The following is a 24,824-nucleotide window of genomic DNA, read 5'->3' as shown; positions in this document are numbered from 1 at the left end:
TCTAATAACCTGTCTTGGTATTGCAGACCCCCCAGTCCTCTAATAACCTGTCTTGGTATTGCAGACCCCCCAGTCCTCTAATAACCTGTTTTGGTATTGCAGACCCCCCAGTCCTCTAATAACCTGTCTTGGTATTGTAGACCCCCCAGTCCTCTAATAACCTGTCTTGGTATTGCAGACCCCCCAGTCCTCTAATAACCTGTCTTGGTATTGCAGACCCCCCAGTCCTCTAATAACCTTGGTCGCTCTTCTCTGCACCCGCTCTAGTTCAGCTATGTCTTTCTTATACACCGGAGACCAGAACTGTACACAGTATTCTAAGTGTGGTCGCACTGGTGACTTGTATAGAGGTAAAATTATCTTCTCCTCATGAGCATCTATGCCTCTTTTAATGCATCCCATTATTTTATTTGCCTTTGCAGCAGCTGCCTGACACTGGCCACTAAACGTGAGCTTGTCGTCCACCAATACAGCCAGGTCTTTTTCAGTGTCAGTTTTGCCCAGTGTTTTACAATTAAGCATATAATTATACATTTTATTTCCTCTGCCCAAGTGCATTACCTTACATTTATCCTCATTAAAGCTCATTTGCCATTTATCAGCCTAAGCTTCTAGTTTACATAGATCCTCCTGTAATATAAAATTGTCCTCCTCTGTATTGATTACCCTGCAGAGTTTAGTGTCATCTGCAAATATTAAAATACTACTCTGTGGCACTGCTGAGGTGTTATGGAAGCCCAGGTGGCTTTGATAGCAGCCTTCAGCTCGTCTGCATTGTGGGGTCTGGGGTCTCTCATCTTCCTCTTGACAATACCCTATAGATTCTCTATAATAGATTCTCTATGGGGTTAAGGTCAGGCGAGTTTGCTGTCAATCAAGCACAGTGATACTGTTGTGTAAACCAGGTATTGGTACTTTTGGCCGTGTGGACAGGGGCCAAGTCCTGCTGGAGAATGACATTTCCATCTCCAAAAGGCTTGTCGGCAGAGGGAAACATGAAGGGCTGTAAAATGTCCTGGTAGGCGGCTGCGCTGACTTTGGTCTTGATAAAACACAGTGGACCTACACCAGCAGATGACATGGCTCCCCAAACCATCACTGATTGTGGAGACTTCACACTAGACCTCCAGCAGCTTGGATTGTGGCCGCTCCACTCTTCCTCCAGACTCTGGGACCTTCATTTCCAAATGAAATGCAAAATTTACTTTCATCAGAAAACAACACCTTGGAGCACTGAGAACAGTCCAGGTCTTTTTCTCCTTGGCCCAGGTAAGACGCTTCTGGCGTTGTCTATTGGTCATGAGTGGACTGACACAAGGAATGTGACACTTGTAGCCCATGTCCTGGATACGTCTGTGTGTGGTGGCTCTTGAAGCAATGACTCCAGCAGCAGTCCACTCCTTGTGAATCTCCCCCAAATTTTTGAATGGCCTTTTCTTAACAATCCTTTCAAGGCTGCGGTTATCCCGGTTGCTTGTACACATTTTTCTACCACACTTTTTCCTTCCACTCAACTTTCCATCAATATGCTTGGATACAGCACTTTGTGAACAGACAGATTCTTTAGCAATGACCTTTTGTGGCTTAACCTCCTTGTGGGGTGTGTCAATGACTGCCTTCTGGACATCTGTCAAGTCAGCAGTATTCCCCATGATTGTGGAGCCTACTGAAACAGACTAAGGGACCTTTTTAAACAAACACTTAGGAAGCCTTTGCAGGTGTTTTTGTTAATTATTCTAATTTACTGAGATAATGACTTTTGTGTTTTTATTGGCTATAAACCATAATCATCAACATTAGCAGAAATAAACACTTGAAATAGATCACTCTGTGTGCAATGACTCTATATAATATAGCAGTTTCACTTTTTGGATTGAAGAACTGAGATAAATTAACTTTTTGATGATATTCTAATTTTGTGAGAAACACCTGTATATCCAGTATATACATATATACATATGTGTAGGTGTACAGATCTATTGTTATTGTTGTTAAATGTATTATACCTTATATGTATACTATCCATACGCTATTGGTTATATGTTTATATATTTAACATTGATGCGATGTCACATATTGACATTGACACAATGATCTTTTTAGGCGGTGATTACTTGTGATATAACCATACTGCGGCTTGAATTGTATTCTAAATGTGTACACAACATGCTTCTATAGATTCCTAAAAAACATCTTTGCTATTTATTTTGTATTTATTTTCAATATTTCTCATATTTAATTTGTACGATCACTATTACTCTGGCATCAATTATTTATAGCTGTATATTTTTCTTGCTATTGTCGTTAGGATAATTTTTTTTCTTTATTGATTTCTCCTACACTACGGTGTGTTTCCAAATATATTGTACATATTGTATATATCACTGAATGTTCTCAGTCTTCTATTTATTTAAGTTTTCTATATTAGATAGTTTTTACTACTACCCATTAGGACTATTGGTTACCTTATTCATTAAATACAGATAGTTTTTAGTTTGTTTGTTTTACAAGCCATATTTAACTGTGGATACATGTTTTAGAAAGTCTCAGATTATTGGTTCTACAGTGCTGCTCACCATTATTGGCTCCCTTCATTTTTTCATAGACTGTACAATACCTTCAGAAATTAATGGAAATGTACCAAAGTTATGTCCTCAGGATTTTTTAATTCGTGGTACAAAGTAATACAACAATAAAACATTGCTTTTAAACTTCCATGTTGCAATTTCAAAGAAGAAACAGAATAAACAGAATGTGCAGCAATAAAGGCCCCCCTAATTAATACTTGGTTGCCCCCCTAATTAATACTTGGTTGCACACCCTTTGGCATTGCTGATGGCCTCCAGACTGTTCTTGTAGCCATCTATAAGCTTCTTGCTCTTCTCAACTGGAATTTTACCCCACTCTTCCTTTGCAGTTTGTTCAAGCTCTTGAATGTTTTTTTTTCCCAATGTCAGATTTCAGCTCACCTCAAAGATTTTCAATGGGATTGAGGTCAGGACTCATTGCTGGCCATTTTAACACAGTCCATTCTTTCTTTTTCAACCATTCCTTTGTACTTTTGGATGTGTGCTTTGGGTCATTGTCTTGCTGGAGGACCCATGATCTTTGACTCACTGGGTAGGACATTTCGATCTAAAATCTCTTGATAATTCTCTGATTTCATGATTCCTGTGATACGGTCAAGGCCTCCAGTACCAGACACAGCAAAGCAACCCCACAGCATTATGGATCCTCCACCATGCTTAACTGTTGGCAAGGTGTTCTTGTCCTTATAAGCTTCATTGCTCTGTCTGTAAACAAACTGTTGCTTTGCATTGCCAAAAAGCTCTATTTTTGTTTAATCTGTCCACAGAGCATTTTCCCAGAAGTATTGTGGTTTGTCAAGGTACTCTTTGGCAAAGATCAGTCGTTCATTTTTATGTCTTTTCGTCAGCAATGGTTTCTTCCTTGGCCTTTGCCCATAAAGAAGTGCTTAGTTTAGTGTGCGGCGTATGCTACGTGTTGAAATCATGACCCCAGACTGTTCCAGGTTGGCCTTCAGGTCTTTAAATGTTTGACGAGGTGTTTTTTCCACCATTTGCACCAACCTTTGAAGACATCTCTTGTCAATTTTCCTCTTTCCCCCACGTCCAGGGAGGTTCTTAACGGTTCCATGCTTGGCAAACTTCTTAATAACATTGTGCACTGTTGAAACTGGGATACCAAGGTATTTAGAGATGGCCTTATATCCTTTAGAAGTCTTGTGTTTGCTAATAATAGCAGTTCTGATGTCCTCAGACAGCTCCTTTGTCTTCACCATTGTGACAAAAGAACAGGGCCTACACGTGACTTTTTAAAACACTGAAGTTATCATTCATTGGCTAATTCATGTCACATGGGCACCGACAATTAATCACAGGTGAATCTCTTTTGTGATTTATCAGAGGCGAGTAAAAATGTGTTTCCATACTAAATTAATGTAAAGGTGCCAATACCCAGTGACACAGCAAGCTTTAGGTTTTTCTATTTTTCCCTCTCATTGTTTTTGGTTTTAAATTGTTTATCATTTGCTCTTTGATATTTAACACGAGTCTCTACACAAAAAACTGTTTCACTTGATTCATTTTTTTCAGGAGATATTCCACATTATGTACTTAAACGTCATTGGTGCCAATAACGATGAGAAGGACTGTATATGATTAGGTTTAGGCTGCTATCTAATCTATTTTATGTAACACTTATTTCTGAATACATTGTTTGCTATTAAAGGATAATTACTCTTTTCTTCTAGTTTTTGGTGAGTCATAAAACAACAACTTGTCACGGAAATTAAGTGACCAAAAGGTAAACTACAAATACAGACAAAAAAGAAATATGAAGAACAAAACATAAATAAACATGGAAAAAGACAAAGAAATAATAGCAGTCATACTTACTTGATATAATAGGGAACCTTGTTGGGCGATATCGCTCGCTCCCAGGGCACCTGAACGGAAGCTGGAATATAAAACGTGGTCAATCTTTTATCACTCATCTCTTAAAGGGTTATTACCATTTTTTACATTTATGGCATTGTATTTTATATTTTGTTTACCCATCTACCTATCCTCAATTTGTCTCCATGACCCTGAAATACTTTTAAATTAGGAAATGTACCTTCCCATGGCCCTTAGAGGTCTCTGGAATAAATATCATGCAGTTAGTCCCTTTTCTTATCCAATCCCACTCAATATCAAAACTTTTGTTCTTCTTCCCCTTACTTGTTTTCCTTTGTCCATCCTTTCTCTTTCCTGTATTTGAGCTCCTGCGTAGGGATTGTAGAGACTGACGCACTGCGGCGTCATTAACACTCATCATCTTCCCATCCATTGTCTTGCATTGCTCTGTCTTGCCTGTTTTTATTTTACTTGTGTCATTTAGTTGCTGTTTCAGCGTGCTGCATTTTGACTTTCTGCCCATTATTCCTTGATATTTATGTGTACTATAATCCCTCTTTGTAATAGTCGTTTTGTTTTTTTCTTGCCCAACTCTTCAATTTTTAATGCAAAACAAGAGGAACTCACAAGATAAAAAATGTTGAGACTCAGGTCCGAAGTCGCGGTGAGCGTCCTGCAGCTGCCGGAGACGTTCTGTAACTGAAGTCTGCACAAGAACAATGCCAGGCTTCAGTCATTCCATGTGTTCACAAATACATTTTAAAGGTTCTAAAAATATTGTCTAAACAAACAATATATAATAAACTATAAATAAATAATAAACTCATTTTGATGCTCTTGTATTTGATACATTATCACTGATTCAAGGTGGAAAAATAAAAGAGATATGTGATACTTTATTAACATTTAATTAAAGAGGACCTGTCATCGGGTCAAAAGTTGTCTTATTTTATTTCCGCTGCTCCCCTGAGTGTTACATTTTTTGTGCTTTTTTTTCTTTTTAATTCCACCATACAGTACCTTTTAATTCAGTACATGTTATTATGGTCTTTATAAGGGGGTGTTGCTCCCAGGATCCTCTGGGGCGAGTCTTTAGGCTGCTCTGCATTATTACCCTGTGAGCACCGTCCCCTTCGTAAAGACCATAAAAAGCAGCACTAAACAAAAAGGCCCATATCTCTAGAACAGTATGTCAAAAAAAGACTAACACTATATATTCAGGGAACAGTGGGAATACAATATGAGCAAGAACTGGACACTTCTGACCTGGTGACAGGTCCAATCTCATATAATGGCTTTTTACTGAAAGAGGCCCAATAGATATTTAGAATTATGTCTATCAAACCACCATGGCCTGAATATCTCCATTTCATTTGTACCATATATTTAGGAAGTAATTATTTGGAAAAGGAATGGTGTCACTATCCTTGGAGCTACTTTACAGGCCAGCAGAGTTTTTTTCTACATTATTATTGTTCATTGCCCAGAGACTTTTTACACTGTCACTATGGAAGAGAGATCACACTGCTGCACCCAGGACGAGGGGCATGAATACAATACGGGCATACTGAATTTTTTTTACAAGGCTCGGCTATTAAATGTAACAGATCATAATCTACTATATAATTGTCTTATCCCGTCTGTCTGTCTGTCTGTCCTGGAAATCCCGCGTCGCTCATTGGTCCGGCAGCGGCCAATCAGCGCCGCGGGATTTCTGAAAAAAGATGGCGGCCGTTAGCGGCTCATCTGCGGAACGGAGGTCAGCGGCGATGTAGCGGGGAGATGAGCGGCGCTAGCAGCAAAACTACCCCGACCGGCGCCGCTGACCTCCATGCGACTAACGTTGGAAGATCAGTGGCTTGGCCCGCTGATCTCCCGACAGCAAGTGTGAACGGAGGACCGGGGAGCGGCGCCGCCGGTCGGGATGCTTCTGCTGCGAGCAGCCGCTCATCTCCCGGCTTCTCGCAGCAGAAGGAGCCGCACAGGCAGCGCCGCTCCCCGGTCCTCGCTAATACGGAGCCGCACAAGCAGCGCCGCTCCCAGGCCCACACTAATACGACGCTCATTGGTCGCAGTGGCCGGCCGCGACCAATCAGCGAGATGGGCGGCAAATTTAAACGCCGCTGTGCTGATTGGTCACGGCCGGCCACCGCGACCAATCAGCGAGATGGGCGGCAAATTTAAACGCCGCTCTGCTGATTGGTCGCGGCCGGCCACCGCGACCAATGAGCGAGATGGGCGGCAAATTTAAACGCCGCTCTGCTGATTGGTCGCGGCCAGCCACCGCGACCAATGAGCGAGATGGGCGGCAAATTTAAACGCCGCTCTGCTGATTGGTCGCGGTGGCCGGCCGACCGCGACCAATCAGCGAGATGGGCGGCAAATTTAAACGCCGCTCTGCTGATTGGTCGCGGTGGCCGGCCGACCGCGACCAATCAGCGAGATGGGCGGCAAATTTAAACGCCGCTCTGCTGATTAATCGCGGCCGGCCACCGCGACCAATCAGCGAGATGGGCGGCAAATTTAAACGCCGCTGTGCTGATTGGTCGCGGCCGGCTACCGCGACCAATCAGCGAGATGGGTGGCAAATTTAAACGCCGCTCTGCTGATTAATCGCGGCCGGCCACCGCGACCAATCAGCGAGATGGGCGGCAAATTTAAACGCCGCTCTGCTGATTGGTCGCGGTGGCCGGCCGCGATTAATCAGCGAGATGGGCGGCAAATTTAAATGCCGCTCTGCTCATTGGTCGCGGTGGCTGACCGCGACCAATCAGCGAGATGGGCGGCAAATTTAAACGCCGCTCTGCTCATTGGTCGCGGTGGCCAGCCGCAACCAATCAGCGAGATGGCCGGCAAATTTAAACGCCGCTCTGCTCATTGGTCGCGGTGGCCAGCCGCAACCAATCAGCGAGATGGCCGGCAAATTTAAACAACGCTCTGCTGATTGGTTGCGGTGGCCAGCCGCGACCAATCAGCGAGATTGGCGGCAAATTTAAACAACGCTCTGCTGATTGGTTGCGGTGGCCGGCCGCGACCAATCAGCGATTTTGTTGCCAAATTTAAACAACGCTCTGCTAATTGGTCGCGGTCGCGAACAATCAGAAGTATTGGCGCAAAATGTAAACCCCGCTCCGCTGATTGGTCGCGTCCGCCGGGCGCGACCAATCAGCGATTTTGGCGCCAAATGTAAACTTCGCTCTGCTGATTGGTCGCGGTGGCCAGCCGCGACCAATCAGCAATATTGGCGCCAAATTTAAACACCGTTCTGCTGATTGGTCGCCGGCCACGACCAATCAGCAGTATTGGCGCCAAATTTAAACCTCGCTCTGCTGATTAGTCGCAACCACCGGCCGCGACCAATCAGCGATATTGGCGCCATATTTAAACACAGCTCTGCTCATTGGTCGCGGTTACCGGTCACGAATAACAAGCATTATTGGCGACAAATTTAAACACCGCTCTGCTGATTAGTCGCGGCCGTGACCAATCACCATTATTGGCGCCAAATTTAAATAATGCTCTGCTGATTGGTCGCGACCGCCGGCCGCAACCAATCAGCATTATTGGCGCCAAATTTAAACCCTGCTCTGCTGATTAGTCGCGACCGCCGGCCGTGACCAATCTGCGATATAGGCGCCAAATTTTAACACCGCTTTGCTAATTGGTCGCGGTTGCCGGCCTCGACCAATCAGCGATTTTGGCGCCAAATTTAAATACCGCTCTGCTGATTGCGCCCGGTCGGCCGCATACCTATTCTAGAATACCCGATGCGTTAGAATCGGGCCACCATCTAGTATAATATATTCTCCATATGGTATTATATCATTCACTAACTTTTTCCACTGGTTGATAGTGGGAGGCTTCCCCCCCCGTCTATCTTAGTGCTATCGCTTTCCTAGCAATAAATATGTTTACCCCACCTGATGAAGACGGCTTAGACCGTTGAAACGCATTTTGGCAGTGGTATTGGAGGAAGAATAAAGGTCGGTTATCATCCAGTAAATTGTCCAGTGTTCCTTTGGCGCTCCCTGAGACCGCTGCACCATTGTTCACTTGTGAAATATCTCCATACGGAGCCAAAGTGGCAGGAGCAGCCTGGTCTATTTGGATGTGTGAGGACCTGCGGTTATCCAGCCACCGGGTTAAACTACTGAGGACCTGCGGTAACGTGGTATCTGGTCCGGCAGGATCGTGTGACCACTTGAGGAGCACGGAGTTGCGAGGCAAACACCGACAGGACGGTACTACAAATAGAGGTGACCCGGAGCCTCATTAATCACACGCTTAATCTTAGTTGTGTAGACGTACACAACCAACACAGGTGAGTGCACTGGCACTTTTTAAATTAATTAAATAGCCCTGTGAGTCTACACATGCGCCCTTTCTTTTCTTTTCACTAGCAATAAATATAACCTCCCGGAGAAATATCTGATCATGGTGTGTCCACATTTCCTCGTCCACAATACCCAAGATACAAATCTCTGGACCACATTCAATTGGTATCCCAATTATCCGTTCTAATGTAGTTATCACTTCCCTCCAGTATCTTCGTATTATCCCACAATTCCAGATAAGATGCCAGAAATCCGCTCCTGATTCCCCACATCTGTGACATTTATCAGATGCTATTCTGCCGAATCCATGTAGTTGTATTGGGGTCAGGTATAATCTATTACATTTAACTGCCGAATCTTGGATTTTTTATATAATAATTAGTATTATTAATTAATAATAATCATTAATTACATTAATACTATATATATATATATAAATATATATATTATACAGTATATAATATTAATATATCAAAATATATTATATTAATATATTACTTATATATTAAATAATTAATAATTATTTAATAAAAAATATTATTTCAATACTTATTAATGAAACTGCAAATAATATTGGTAGTTACAGCACTAAAATTAGGAAAAAATGGCTAAAGGGGTTGTCCATTTATTGGCTGAGACAATTTATTTATTTTTTTATTTTGTATTAAAAATAGTCTTTGTGTTGTGCAGAATGAGTTAACGAAGAATCCATCAGTCAGCCCGCTATGATAAGGAGTTTGTATCTCTTTCGTCTGTCTTTTTCTGAGCTCCTCTCAGTTGATTTATAACCACAGACCACATTAAACTATGCACAATATACATGCATTTAAGTATTTAAAAATAGATAAATAAAATGTTCCCAAACATGTACAACCTCATTAACAGAGGATTAATCCTAATTGGTGGTGGTGTGGCGCAGGCAAGCGGGTGCTCACGGCATATCATCTGCCTATACCTGCAGCTGTTTCCAGCGACTGTTAATTTGCTCCAGCTCGCGGGCATTGTCCATGGACAGGTGGACATCACACAGGGCTAGCTGATGGGCAAGGTCATTTGCCATCTTGTTTGTGTCTTTGATGGGCGTTATCTCTTCCTTAAATAACTAAAGAATAATGAAGAAATACCATCAGTGAATGCGGCAATCCAGCCCACAGCAGCGGCAGCACACAGCAGCGGCAGCCCACAGCAGCGGCAGCCCACAGCAGCGGCAGCACACAGCAGCGGCAGCCCACAGCAGCGGCAGCCCACAGCAGCGGCAGCCCACAGCAGCGGCAGCCCACAGCAGCGGGAGCCCACAGCAGCGGCAGCCCACAGCAGCAGCAGCCCACAGCAGCGGCAGCCCACAGCAGCGGGAGCCCACAGCAGCGGCAGCCCACAGCAGCGGCAGCACACAGCAGCGGCAGCACACGCTCCTCTGTTACCTTCGTAGCCTGGATGTGCTCAGGCAAGGAGTCTATAAACAAGTCCCCTATAGGCTCCCATGTTGTCTGCACGCTCTCCGCCTGACTTAGTGCGTCCGCGGCTTCTTTCATCGAAACTCCTAAGTCCCGAAGCTGCTCTAATGTTCTTTCTAGATGGCGGTGCTGGTCTAAACTGCGAGCGGTCAGCCGATCCCACAGTTCGCTAGCCACACTGGCTTGTTTCCAGAGTAAGCGACTAAGGCTCTGAGATCGGCTCCTAGGAGAGGCATCTGGAAAAAAAGTTAAAAAAAAAATATAGCTCTCCCGTGATATTCGGATCAATGAGTATAAATGAAAGATGGCCACCACCTTTACCAAAATTACAGAACAACTGCCGGCGATACAGATTACCAGGGTCAGTTTACAGTAAAGGTAAAGCCCTTTTTTCTTAATTAATTTTATGACTAAATACATATAAATCCACTAGTACCACCCTATTTAGCTGATACTTTACATTTGAAAAGTGATGAATATTGTCTCTTCAGCTAAGGCATGTCATCTCATGGTGACTTCCTGAGAATTTCATTACTTTTTGTTCCCACCATCTCGGTCATCAGAACTTCCAAGTATGATGAAACAATATGGACTGAACCATATACATTTTCAAAAGAGCAGAAAGACAGAAACTTCTTTCGCAGTTAATAATGATGATTACACAGCTCCAGCTTTATGGTGGGCATAGACTGTAACTGTGTCTTGAGGTCACGGGTACAGTTAATAGTGATGCTCCCCAGTAGACAGCAGATGCATTAAATATTCTTTTAGCAGAGCAAAAATACTCCTTTTAATATTTTTAAAGGGAGATGTTTAGCCACAGAGGAGTTTACCTTCTCTAGGACATAATCTATAAAATATTTTGTGTGACGTGTGTATAATATATAACGCACCAGACCATAAACATACCGAAGTCTTAAATGAAAAAAAAAATGAAAAACATTTTTTTTTTTAAATGAAATAGTGCTAATTGCTTAAAAGAATAAATCCCCATCTGGACTTTTGTGAAGCCATAGACTTTATTGCTCTAGCACACATTTTCCATGCTGCGATTTTTTTCGAGCATACATTTAGTCCGTGTAAAAAAATATACTAACTAACCTTTGGCTAATGCAGATGTGTCCTCTTCTATCTCTTGAAAAGGATGCTGGGTGAGGAAAGCTTGGGCAGATTCAAGCACCGAATAAATGTACGGACCTCGAGACTTCACCTCTTCCATAAAGAGCTGTGGTTAGGGGGAAAGAGCCGGACACAAAACCAAAATGTTAAAGCATGTAGTAAATGCTGTGTCTCGGGCACTTCAGGAGGTCGGTAGGGAAGCAAAAGATCGTTTAAGCTTTAAGCACTCTTAGGGGATTATTCACACTGAATCTTTTACCACCATTTTTTGAGCGGAAAATAATGCAAAAAAAAAAACAAAAAAGCTGAAAGACACTAAAAAGAATGAACATATTCATTTCTAGGTAAAGATGATTTGCTGCTCATACATTCAGGCTTTCAAAAGGAACCAAGCGTTTAAAAGAAGTAACACGACTGCTCTTCCATTAATAAGACGATCTGTACTTTACATCACAAGTCAGTGGGAAGGGTTGACAAATGTAGGAAGACACCTAGGTTTTTTTTTTTTTCTTGCATTTTTAGCATAAAAAATACTAGTGTTATAGCAGAAGATGAGGCCCCTCAAATTCAAAGACCCCATCTATGCTATATAAGTCTGAAAGTCACTTTAGGTCAAAATAACACCAGCTCTGAATGTTCCTTCTTGAATCAATAATGCGTCCTTGCTATTCATCAGAATGTATCTGATTAAATGTGTCTAATTAAATGTGTCCGAATAAATGTTTCAACACAAGCATAGACATCACGAGAATAGAAACTAGTCTTTGTGTGCTAAAATTGTATAATCAAACCATATATGGTAAATCCGTTTCCTGCCTTCAGAGTGGATATAAACCCATGCTTTGTAATAAAGTTTAGAGCTTGTTTGACACGTACATCCTTGTCCTGTGTCTCAGTCTCTCCGAGCTCGTAATCCAAAGGATAGAAGACTCAGAATGCAGTGACCACACTAGTGTTAACCTAATTTATTTATGGATCTCAGAAAACATCTGGAAATCACTATAAAGAAAAGCTGGAAAAACATGGAAAGAAACATCAGGAAACATATTAAAAAAAAAAGCTGCAGATTTACAAAACTCCATTGAAAAGGTGAGATTACTGAAGTGTCCGACTGGTCTAAATCACATTCAGTGTAGCGGCATTACTCAGATATGACCTTAGGGTAATAGTAAATTATTTAGGTATCTTGTTGGACTTCGAGCTGCAGTTTCTTACAATGCATATCCTATGATTATACAATTGGATCATTAGTAATAGTTATTCTTTTTGTAAATATTATATAGGCACTTGCGCTTTATTGTATCAAATTCATCATCATTAGAACTATGGAATATCTAATTATTATATGTAATGTAACTTGATTTTGTACATCATGCTTTATTGGAATAATTGTTTTAACTATCCTTTGTGTTTGTGATTCATGTCCACATCTGATTTGAAGTAATAAATAAAGAGTAACACTTTCATTACATTATTTGGACTCTGTTTCAAAGTTTTCCTCCTTTTTTCTTTAATTTCTGTGCTGTGAGCCTAGCCATTTCCCTTCAGTTCCATCTTCTGACCCGATACTTGCAGGAAGCTGAGTGTGACATTATGGAGCATGCACAGCACAAGCAGTAAGCAATGCTGTGCATCCTCCATTCTCTTCATGTAGGAGCTGGGTGGAGTTCTAGACTTATTCCCATCTTAGTCATGAAAGACTGATATGATAACACTAAATAAAAACATCCCATGCAATCTAATGGTGATAGGGCTTCTTGGTAACTCACCAGATGTTTATCCTTTGCCTGCTCCACCATAATAAGGTCACCTCGCAGGGGAAGCTGGGCTGACAAATCTTCATCCTTTTGCCCTAGCCAGTCAATGATCTCCTGGAGTGGTGGCTGCAACTTTAGGGTGGGATCTGAAAATGCTTCCAGACGAGCTCTAAAGAGAAGTTGGGCAAATTATTTAGTAGAAAAGGCTTCCCTGGTACAATAATACTATTTATCAACGTATTATAATGTGAAATATCAGAATTGCATTTTTTCCAATGAGCTTAGTGTAAAAACATGAAACAATAATACAAATTTTTGTTACTGGACTGGAAATTATGATACATGGAAGATTTTACACAAGGTTAGCCCGATTCATCACTTGCAATTTTTTAAGTGACTTTTCTTTTTGTCTTGTGATATTTGCTGATGATTTTTTAGCGTCAAATTTACTTGATTCATGCATTTTGTGCAAAATAAAAAGTGGTTTCATTTTTTGTCTTTAACCTGTTTTGTGCCATTTTAGCATAAAAAGTTGCATTTTCTGCTAAAACGTTGCAAAATATGCAACATAATAACCCACATGCATAAAGTCACTCCAGAGGTTAACTATGGTAAAGGGTGGGTACATTCACAAAAAGTTTTTCAGCTTTCAAAAAGTCGCAAATGATGAATCAGGCAAAAATATCTGCAAACGCTAAACTCCATCCACAGTGGCAAAGTAAAAAACAAAAGACATAAAAAAGTAACTTAAAAAAGGCTCAAATGTCAAGATGAATATGGTGCAAACTAAATAAAAGATGCCAACACTAAAAATATGACGAAAAAACTACTATGGTAAGCACAAATGTAATAACGAATCAGGCTGAGAATGTTTTTTGAAAACCACCATAGTTTTTTCTGCTATTTTGTGTATTTTGTTTTAAACAAAGCCAGGAGTTTATTCCCAAAAAATTGGGAATTGTGAAGAAAAGGCTTATACGACTCCTCCCCTTAAGATCTACTTCTGGCTTTGGCTCATCAAAAACTGCAGTGGTGTTTTTCCAAAAACGCTGTGTGTGAAACTGCCAAAAAGGCAAATTGCCAAAATAATTTACTTCAACACACTGAAAACAATGGGATCTGTTCATAAAAAGTTGACAGGCAAACATCAAAAATGTTTTCTATAGTCTTTTTAAATCTATTTTGGTAAAAAAAAAAAAAAAAGAAAACGGGAACTCACACACTGGAATAAATAGGCCTCAATGGATCCATCTATTTTACAAAAATAAAAAAATAAAGTAAGAAAAATTCCAAAAGTAATAACGAATTCAGAGTTAGTCACCCGCTGCTAATATAGCACTGCCTCTCTACTGCTGCTCTCGGTCTTTAATGACAAGCAGCAGGGGTAACATCATGACTATAGCATATATAATTACTGGAGTCAGAGGTGATTCCAGTGATTGGCTGCATCGGTCACGTGTTGTGTTAGTGGTATTGTTACCACTGCAACCTGTAACAACGACAGGGGCAGCAGCGGAGAGGCAGCGCTGGAGTAGCAGAGGGCTCTGCTGATTTCTTTATTTTTACCTAGAGCAAGTCTATAATAATATATCTTATTCTTGGAAAACCTCTTTAAATGGATAAAATACTACAAAAAGAATACATCTAGTATATAAGAACTGTGATTCATCCTTCACATCAATTATCAAGACTTTTTACTTTGCAAACAAGGAACCTCCGCAATCAGGATGCACAAAGGACATACATTATTAACCCCTTACCGCTGAAGCCTGTTTTCACCTTCATGACCAGGCCAAATTTTCCAATTCTGACCAGTGTCACTTTTTGTGGTAATAACTCGGGAACGCTTCCAACGGATCCCACTGATCCTGAGATTGTTTTTTTCGAGATACTTTGCACTTCACGTTAGTGGAAAAATTAGGTCGATATGATTTGCATTAAGTTATGAAAAAGTTGGAAATTTGATGAAAGTTTTAAAAAATTTGCAAACTTTTAATTTTTATGCCCTTAAAACAGATGGTCATACCACTAAAAATAACTAATAAATATCATTTCCCACATGTCTACTTTACAACAGCATCATTTCTGAAACATAGTTTTTTGGTTAGGAAGCTATGGTACAAGGTGTGGTACAAGAAGCTGGCCATGCACATCGCACAGATGGTAATGAAGAGCGCTTTCGTGCTATCACAATGTGTAGGCCAGACCGGGACCTTCCTTCAGTTCCAGGAGGTAGTGCTTAAGGTCCTGATATTTGGCAGTCAGGAAGGAGTGTGCCCCAGTACTTCCGGAACTGAAGGCGCCGTATTGTACCAGGGCAACATTTTCCCGGTGAGGTCCCTCAAAACTGAAAAGAGAGGAAGGACGGAATAAAAGGTGAAAGGTATGTTACAGAAGGGGAACCTGAAAGGACACCATTTATCAGGGTGACACCTGCCCTGACAAACCTGATTTATGTATGAAAGACTGTTTCAGAGTGTACCACTCATCCATGGACTAATAAATTTATTTCTGACTTACACAACTCACATATGACAACCTGAAGTACACTAAACAACTCATATGTCAACCTAATGCACTCTACACTACGCGCGTATGCCAACCTGGCGTGCACTGCGTAACTCGCGCGTGCCACCACATAAAAAAATTTACATACCGGGAAAACTATAGATCAATTCAAGTATTCAGTTACTTGTGGGGCGTTTCCACTGTTTAGGCACATCAGGGGCTCTCCAAACGTGACATGGCGTCTGCTCTCAATTTCAACCAATTTTGCGTTGAAAAAGTCAAACGGTGCTCCTTCCCTTCCGAGCCCTGCCGTGCGCCCAAACAGCGGTTTTCCTCCACATATGAGATATCAACGTACTCAAGAGAAATTGCACAACAAACTTTTGAGGTTTGATTTCTCCTCTTACCCTTGTGAAAATAAAAAATTTGGGTCTAAAAGATAATTTTTGTGGAAAAACTGTGATTTTTTATTTTTACAGCTCTACGTTATAAATTTCTGTGAAGCACCTGGGAGTTCAAAGTGCTCACCACACATCTAGATAAGCTCCTTGGGGGTCTAGTTTCCAAAATGGGGTCACTTGTGTGGGGTTTCCTCTGTTTAGGCACATCAGGGGCTCTCCAAATGTGACATGGCGTCCGCTTTCAATTTCAGCCAATTTTGTGTTGAAAAAGTCAAATGGTGCTCCTTCACTTCCGAGCCCTGCCGTGCGCCCAAACAGTGGTTTCCCCTCACATATGGGGTATCAGTGTACTCAGGAGAAACTGCACAACAACTTTTGGAGTTTAATTTCTCCTGTTACTCTTGTGAAAATAAAACATTTGGGTCTAAAAGATAATTTTTGTGGAAAAAATGTGACTTTTTATTTTCACGGCTCCACGTTATAAACTTCTGTGAAGCACCGGGGGGTTCAAAGTGCTCACCACACATCTAGATAAGTTCCTTGGGGGATCTAGTTTCCAAAATGGGGTCACTTATGGGGAGTTTCCTCTGTTTAGGCACATCAGGGACTGTCTAAACACGACATGGCGTCCGATGTCAATTTCAGCCAATTTTGGGTTGAAAAAGTAAAACAGTACTCCTTCCCTTCCGAGCCCTGTCGTGCGCCCAAACAGCAGTTTTCCCCCACCTATGGGGTATCAGCATACTCAGGAGAAATTGGACAACAAATTTTGGGGTCCATTTTTTTCTGTTACCCTTGTGAAAATAAAAAAAATTATGTCAAAAGTAACATTTTTGTGAAAAAAAACTTAAAAGTTTATTTTTTCCTTTCACATTCCATTAATTTCTGTGAAGCACCTGAAGGGTTAAGAAACTTCTTGAATGTGGTTTTGAGCACCTTGAGCGGTGCAGTTTCTAGAATGGTGTCAGTTTTGGGTATTTTATGTCTTAAAGGCCCCTCAAAGCCACTTCAAATGTGATGTGGTCCCTAAAAAAAATGGTTTTGGAAATTTTGTTGGAAAAATTAGAAATCGCTGGTCAACTTTTAACCCTTATAACTTTCTAACAAAAAAAAATTGTTTCCAAAATTGTGCTGATGTAAAGTAGACATGTGGAAAATGTTATTTATTAAACTATTTTGTGTGACATATCTCTCTGATTTAAGGGCATAAAAATTCAAAGTTTGAAAATTGCAAAATTTTCACCAATTTTCAGATTTTTTCACAAATAAACGCAAATCATATCGAAGATATTTTACCACTATCATGAAGTACAATTTGTCATGAGAAAACAATCTCAGAATCAGTGGAATCTGTTGAAGCGTTCCAGAGTAATTACTTCATAAAGTGACAGTGGTCAGAATTGTAAAATTTGGCCCGGCGAGGAAGGTGAAAGCAGGCTCGGGGGTGAAGGGGTTTAAAACACATTCAAGAAGTTTATTACATTTTTAGGTGCTTCACGGGAATTAAAATAATGTGGAAGGAAAAAATGTTGCTTTAGCCCCAAAGGTTTCATTTTCACAAGGGTAACAGGAGATAATTGACCACAAAATTTAGTTGGAATGAGGAGGAAAACTACTGTTTCGGCGCACGTCAGGGCTCAGAAGGGAAGGAACACCCTTCAACTTTTGTTGCGCAAAATTGGCAGGGATAGATAGCGGACACCAGGTCACGTTTGCAGAATCCCTGATGTGCCCAAACAGTGGAATCGTACAACGAGGGAAAGAGAAAGGGAGACTCAGCTCACCAGTAGTGGAATAATTGTTTGTTCCCCAGAAAATGCTCAAGGGGAGCCGCCCTGCTTCGGGTCAATTGTATAGCAGCACAAAGGGAAAAAATCTATACTGCTTATCCACACAGAGAGACTCAGAAGGGAAGGAACGCTATTTGACTTTTGGACAAACAAATTGACCTCAATGGATACATTTTTTAAGCAACGTCGCTTTTCCAGAGCTTTTGTGCTACCAGTAACGTGGAAGCCCCTATATTTCCGCTAACAGATGACAGACCTGAGTGGGGACTTGTATTTTTGTGGGTTGAGTTGAACGCTATTGGTAGCATTTTGTGGTACAGAACACTTTGGATCAGTTCACATTTATCCTGCGCTCACAGTGTGGTAAAATTGATGCAGTGTTATTCTTCGGGTCAGTGCGATTACAGCCTATGCAGCTAATGGGACATAATGTTATAAAGTGGGGTGAATATTGTGGATCGCATATTGTTGGGCATTCTGTGATGTGACCGAAGCACTCCTGGCCCCCACCTTCCTGTGCTCACTTAGCAGGGGCAAACAGACAATGTGCTGATTAATGGGTTGTTGCATAACTGCTGTCTGGGAGCCTACTGTAGGTATTATTTGGTGAGAACAATGGGTGCTAAAAATAGCTTGTGTGATTCTCTATAAAACCTGCTTATGAGAATAAAAGTTTAGTTCATCTTGGAGACCCTGTGCGATAGTCATATTTTATATATCCCAGTGTAAGAAAAGCCTTTCCATGTCAGGGGCCTGCAGAAGAAGATTGGACATCTGCGGATGGGGTAACTAGCTCCCGTCACACTGGTGGCAGCGGTGGGATTCGGTCCATCTTCTTCAGGAACCAAGGACTGAATGGAAGACATCTACCGGAAGCTAAAGAGGAATACGTTGAAGGACCTTGTGGAAGCTCGAGGGATAACCGCCAGCAACAAAACAAAAGCGGATTTGATAGCAGCCATTATGGAGCTCGACAACGCAACAACCTCAAACGGGAACGTGGAAGAGACTGACTTCCAGAGGGAGGTAAAGAGCAGACTGGCACTTTATGCTCCCAACTCAGCAGTACAGATCATAGATAAGGTGATGGCTGATGTGCGTACTGATCTGGATAAAAAGATGGAGATGGAGAGGGCAGAGTGGATGGAGCTAGCCAGGATGGAGATGGCAGAGCGGACCAAGATAGAGCTAGCCAAGATGGAGATGGCGGAAAGGAGAGAGGAGATACAGCGAGCAGGGGGAGCCCTGGCTTCCTCCCCGGTACCAGCAGGGGTAAGCCGCAAAAAGATCCAATACAATGCCTTCCAACAGTTGGGGGAGGCAGAGGACGACATTGATGGCTTTCTGCAGGACTTTGAGCGGCAGTGTACCCTTCATAAAGTGGAGCCGGAGGATTGGGTCCAGATTCTGGCCAGCAAGCTGACAGGCCGGGCAGCGGATGCCTATCGCACTGTATCGGATAAGGACTGTATGGACTATAAGCGAGTCAAAGAAGTGATCTTGGCCCGGTATGCACTAACACCAGAGGCATACCGTCAAAAGTTCCGCAAAACCACAAAACGGGAAACGGATACCCACGCTGAATGGGCCTGTAAACTATGGCGGTCATTGCTACAGTGGGTACAAGGTAGCAAAGCAGACACGAAGGAGGACATCCTACAGCTCATCGCGCTAGAACGATTCTTTACTGGGTTAACTCCCGAGATGCAAGAATGGCTTCGGGACCGACAACCGACGACTCTTGATGAGGCCGCACGGCTGACCGATGAACATTATGATGCCAGGAGGGCCCAATTGTCAGGGTCCAAAACTGTCTCAAGGGGCCCTCCCATGGGTCTGAAGGCCCCTAAACCACAGAAGCTTGGCGGGGGACCCACCAATACCTCGGCCTACCAGAGGCCTCCTATGGTGCGATGAGACACCTGCCATCAGCTGGGTCATCTGCAGAGACACTGTCCCAACCGGACCCAGCGCACCCAGTGACCAAAACCGGAAACGGCTACTTTCAACCGGGCCGCTGTACACTGCTACCAAGGCGAAGCCGACCCGGCATCGGTGGCTATGGCTGTGACTACCCGGAGACAAGCTCGAGCTGCGGAGGCGGAATCACACTCGGAGGAGGCCCAGGTAAGACACTACAGCCCTTCTCGTATTCCCATAGCCAGACACATTTCATGGGACACCCCAGCAGAATTTAGGAGGGAGGTACTAGAAGATTCCTCATTGCAGGGGTATCGCGGGAAGGCACAGGAGGAGAGAGGGGTACTGGAAGGTGAACAGTTTATATGGCATCAGGGACTCCTCTACAGGGTTACAGAGCAAACTCACTCAGGGATGAGCCCCACTGTAAAACGACAGCTGGTAGTTCCCAAAAAGTATAGGCAGGAGTTGCTGCGAATCTCTCATGACATACCCTTGGCAGGGCACCTCGGAGTCAGCCGCACCAGGCATCTTCTGACACAAAACTTCTTTTGGCCAGGGTTATCCCATGATGTTCGTCAGTACTGCCAGACCTGTGACAGTTGCCAGCGCATTGGCAAGAGGGGAGATCGCTGCAAGGCCAAATTACACCCCCTTCCCATTGTGGAGGAGCCATTTAGCCGAGTAGCGGTCGATCTGATAGGGCCGGTAGCCAAACCCAGTCCGTCAGGGAAAAGGTATATATTGACAGTGATAGATTACGCCACACGGTATCCAGAGGCGGTTGCCTTACCTAACATACTGGCAGAGAAAGTGGCGGCTGCCCTGCTCCAGGTTTTCTCACAGGTTGGATTTCCCCGGGAGATTATCTCGGAGCAGGGCACCCAATTTACGGCAGAGGTGTCCAGCCAACTGTGGAGACTGTGTGGTGTAAAGTCCATTAGAAGCGACCCATACCACCCGCAAACCAATGGGTTGTGTGAGCGCTTTAACGGAATGTTAAAACAACTCATTGGGACGTTCACCCAGACCTACAGGGACTGGGAGAAATTCTTGCCGCACCTCCTGTTCGCCTATCGGGAGGTGCCCCAAGAATCTACGGGGTTCTCCCCATTTGAACTGTTATATGGGAGGCGGGTGAGGGGGCCCCTAGACTTAGTGCGAGAACTCTGGGAAGGGGAGGAAACCATAGCAGGAACCCCTATCGTGCCCTTCGTGCTGGAACTCCGGGACCGCCTGCAGGAGTTGACTCAGGCTGTGCGCGTGAACATGCAGGTGGCCCAACGGCGCCAGCGCGTATGGTACGATCAGAGGGCTAGAGAAAGCACCTTCGAGATAGGACAGAAGGTCCTGGTACTAGAACCGGTTAGGCAGAACAAATTCCAGGCCTCATGGCAGGGGCCTTACCGGGTAGTGGGGAAAATAGCAGATACCACCTACAATGTCGCCGATTGTGATGACCCCAGGGTTATCCGCATGTTCCACGTGAATATGCTGAAGCCCTACCGGGAGTGCCCTGAAGAAGTCGCTGCCACCTGCGCGCCCGAAGCAGAGGATTTAGCCGAACTCCCCTTGCCTGATGTCTTAGGTGAGAGGACTCAGTCGAAAACCTGGGACCAGGTACACTTAGGAGAAAACCTAGGGGCCCGGGAGAGAGAGTAGGCCGAGGCATTGCTGAGGCAGCGGCAGAGGATGTTCTCAGAGAGACCGGGATTCACCCGACTTGCACAACACAAGGTTGAGACACAAGATCAGACCCCCCTGAGACAACCCCCCTTCCGCGTCCCAGAGTCTGTACGAGAAGGGATGCGACAAGAGATACAGGAGATGTTGTGTTTAGGGGTCATTGAGGAGTCAGATAGTCCCTGGGCGTGCCCTGTAGTGTTAGTGCCTAAGAAAGATGGGACTACCCGGTTTTGTGTAGACTATCGCAAGCTAAATGAGAAAACTGTGACGGATGCGTATCCCATGCCGCGTGTGGACGAGTTGTTAGACCGGCTGGCTGGGGCAAAGTATTTGACCACCATCGATCTATGCAAAGGCTATTGGCAGATCCCCCTAAGTCCTGATGCTATTCCCAAGTCTGCATTTGTCACCCCGTTTGGCTTATTCCAGTTTCGGGTTATGCCATTTGGGATGAAGAATGCCCCCGCGACCTTCCATAGGCAAGGACTATGCTTGTGCCTACCTGGATGACATCGTCATCTACAGCGCGACGTGGGATGAGCATCTAAATCACCTAGAGACAGTATTGGATAGGATCCACAAAGCCGGAATCACCCTGAACCCCAACAAGTGTCAGGTAGGCAAAGCAGAGGTGCAGTATCTAGGACATTGGGTGGGCGGGTGGAAAACAACGACCGGAACCCGCCAAGATTGAGGCCATAGGCAAGTGGCCCACCCCACGTACTAAAACCCAAGTCATGGCCTTTCTAGGGACAGCGGGGTATTATAGGAAATTTGTCCCTAATTACAGCAGCATTGCCAAGCCCCTCACTCATCTGACACGTAAGAACCTCCCCCGCCAGGTAACCTGGACCCCCGAGTGTGAGGAAGCCTTCCGCCAGCTAAAGGACGCTCTCACAAATACCCAGATATTGGCCGCCCCCGATCCAACTAAACGTTTCCTTGTTCACACAGACGCATCTATGTTTGGGTTGGGGGCAGTACTGAGCCAAGTCGGGCCGGACGGCCAAGAACACCCAATAGCTTATCTGAGTCGGAAATTACTGCCTCGAGAAGTCAGCTATGCGGCCGTCGAAAAGGAATGCCTGGCAGTAGTATGGGCTGCCAAGAAGCTCCAACCATATTTGTATGGAAGACAGTTTTCCCTCATAACGGACCATAACCCCCTGGTATGGCTTAATCGGGTCTCCGGGGACAATGCCAGACTACTACGGTGGAGTTTGGCGCTACAACCGTTAGACTTCACCATCCACTATAGACCCGGCAAGCAAAATGGTAACGCCGATGGACTAAGCCGACAAACTGACCTGCTACCAACCTCATAAATCGTGGACCTCCTCCAGCTGATCCGTCGGGGAGCAGACTGGGTAGGCCGATCCTGTCCGGGAAGGGGGAGCATTGTGACAGATCAACCCCGTACTCCAAGATTTTCCCACATGGGGGTTGTCGTAGCGCCTATGCAGCTAATGGGACATAATGTTATAAAGTGGGGTGAATATTGTGAATCGCATATTGTTGGACATTCTGTGATGTGACCGAAGCACTCCTGGCCCGCACCTTCCTGTGCTCACTTAGCAGGGGCAAACAGACAATGTGCTGATTAATGGGTTGTTGCATAACTGCTGTCTGGGAGCCTACTGTGGGTATTATTTGGTGAGAACAATGGGTGCTAAAAATATACGGGGTTGATGCGTCACACCGTATATTGTTTTTTCATGCTTTGCAGCTTTTACATAATAAAAACAAAAATGTTCTTGCGTGACTTTATTCTGAGACCTATAGCTTTTTTATTTTTTTGCTGATGGAGTTATGTTGGGGCTTCTTTTTTGTGGGACAAGATGACGTTTTCAGGGATACCATTTCTATTTACATTACTTTTTCATTGCGGTTTATTCCACTTTTTTGTCTGCTATTTGGTAAAAAAAACAAAGTTTTTATACTTTTTTAGTGTGACAGTTTTATAGATCGGGTCATTTCAGATGCGGCGATACCAAATATGTGTTCTTTTGTGTTTATTTTTGTTTTTAAATAAATATAAGCATTTATTGGCTGAATATTTTTTTCAATTGTTTTGTTCTTTATTTTTTAGATTTTTAAAGGTTTTTTTTTTACTTTTTTTATTTTTCTACTTAGTCCCTTCTAGGGGACTTTAACTTTTATTTCTCTTCTCACTGGTATAATGCATTGCAATGCACATGTACAGCAATGTATTACACCTACCTGTCCATGTTACACCGACAGAAGGTCATTTAGACCAAGCTCCTTGCCGCCGTAGCTGACATAACAGGAGGTCATTATTTCACCTCAGGTTGCTACAGCCGATGATTAAATTGCAGGAGTGCTGATCGGGTGGGAGAGGGAGCGCCCTCATCTCCTAGCCTTCTAAATGCTTTGATTGCTATTGATCTCAACATTTAGAGCACATGGGTCACACTATGGCCGGTGGGCCAAATTTCGCCCTGAGGGTGATTATATTTGGCCAGCTATACTGTATGGAGGACTATGTGGGACGTTATACTGTATGGAGGACTATGTGGGGCCTATTATTCTGTATGGAGGACTATGTGGGGCCCATTATTTTGTATGGCAGACTATATGGGGCCCATTATTCTGCATGGAGGACTATGTGGGACCATTATACTGTATGGAGAACTATGTGGGGCCATTATACTGTATGGAGGACTATGTGGGGTCCATTATACTGTATGGAGGACTATGTGGGCCCATTATACTGTGTGGAGGACTATGTGGGGCCATTATACTGTATGGAGGACTATGTGGGGCCCATTATACTTTGTGGAGGACTATGTGGGGCCATTATACTGTATGGAGGACTATGTGGGGACCATTATACTGTATGGAGGACTATGTGGGGACCATTACACTGTATGGAGGACTATGTGCAGCCCATTATACTGTATGGAGGACTATGTGGGGCCATTATACTTTATGGAGGACTATGTGGGCCCGTTATACGGCATGGAGGACTATGTGGGCCCATTATACTATGTGGCGGACTATGTGGGGCCATTATACTTTGTGGAGGACTATATGGGGCCATTACACTGTATGGAGGACTATGTGGGGCCCATTATACTATGTGAAGGACTATGTGGGGCCATTATACTGTATGGAGGACTATGTGGGGCCATCATTCTGTATGGAGGACTATGTGGGGCCATTATACTGTGTGGAGGACTATGTGGGGCCATTACACTGAATGGAGGACTATGTGGGGCCATTATACTGTGTGGAGGACTATGTGGGGCCATTACACTGTATGGAGGACTATGTGGGGCCCATTATACTATGTGAAGGACTATGTGGGGCCATTATACTGTATGGAGGACTATGTGGGCCTATTATACTGTATGGAGGACTATGTGCAGCCCAATATACTGTATGGAGGACTATGTGGGGCCATTATACTTTATGGA

At 43.6% G+C, this 24,824-nt stretch overlaps 1 protein-coding gene across 9 annotated transcripts in view; it reads right to left on the bottom strand.

The window, feature by feature from the left end:
- Positions 1–24,824, bottom strand: part of DRP2 (dystrophin related protein 2) — a 181,158-nt gene that overhangs the window by 125,252 nt on the left and 31,082 nt on the right. For 7 of the 9 annotated variants that reach the window (XM_073639694.1, XM_073639697.1, XM_073639695.1 and 4 more), the window contains 6 exons: positions 13,095–13,251; positions 11,308–11,431; positions 10,174–10,442; positions 9,708–9,854; positions 5,046–5,124; positions 4,419–4,479 (listed from right to left, as the gene is read on the bottom strand). In XM_073639694.1, coding sequence (XP_073495795.1) covers positions 4,419–4,479; positions 5,046–5,124; positions 9,708–9,854; positions 10,174–10,442; positions 11,308–11,431; positions 13,095–13,251 — 837 coding nt within the window. Of the gene's footprint in view, positions 1–4,418; positions 4,480–5,045; positions 5,125–9,707; positions 9,855–10,173; positions 10,443–11,307; positions 11,432–13,094; positions 13,252–14,301; positions 14,334–24,824 lie in introns of all 9 variants that reach the window. The other 2 variants (XM_073639702.1, XM_073639699.1) reach the window with 1 other exon arrangement.

This window comes from Phyllobates terribilis, unplaced genomic scaffold (assembly GCF_046119375.1).
Source record: "Phyllobates terribilis strain yellow unplaced genomic scaffold, ASM4611937v1 Scaffold_7__3_contigs__length_470593459, whole genome shotgun sequence".
Classification (NCBI taxonomy): Eukaryota; Metazoa; Chordata; class Amphibia; order Anura; family Dendrobatidae; genus Phyllobates; species Phyllobates terribilis.
The sequence above is the reverse complement of the archived record's forward strand: the minus strand, read 5'-3'. Positions and strand labels throughout refer to the sequence as shown.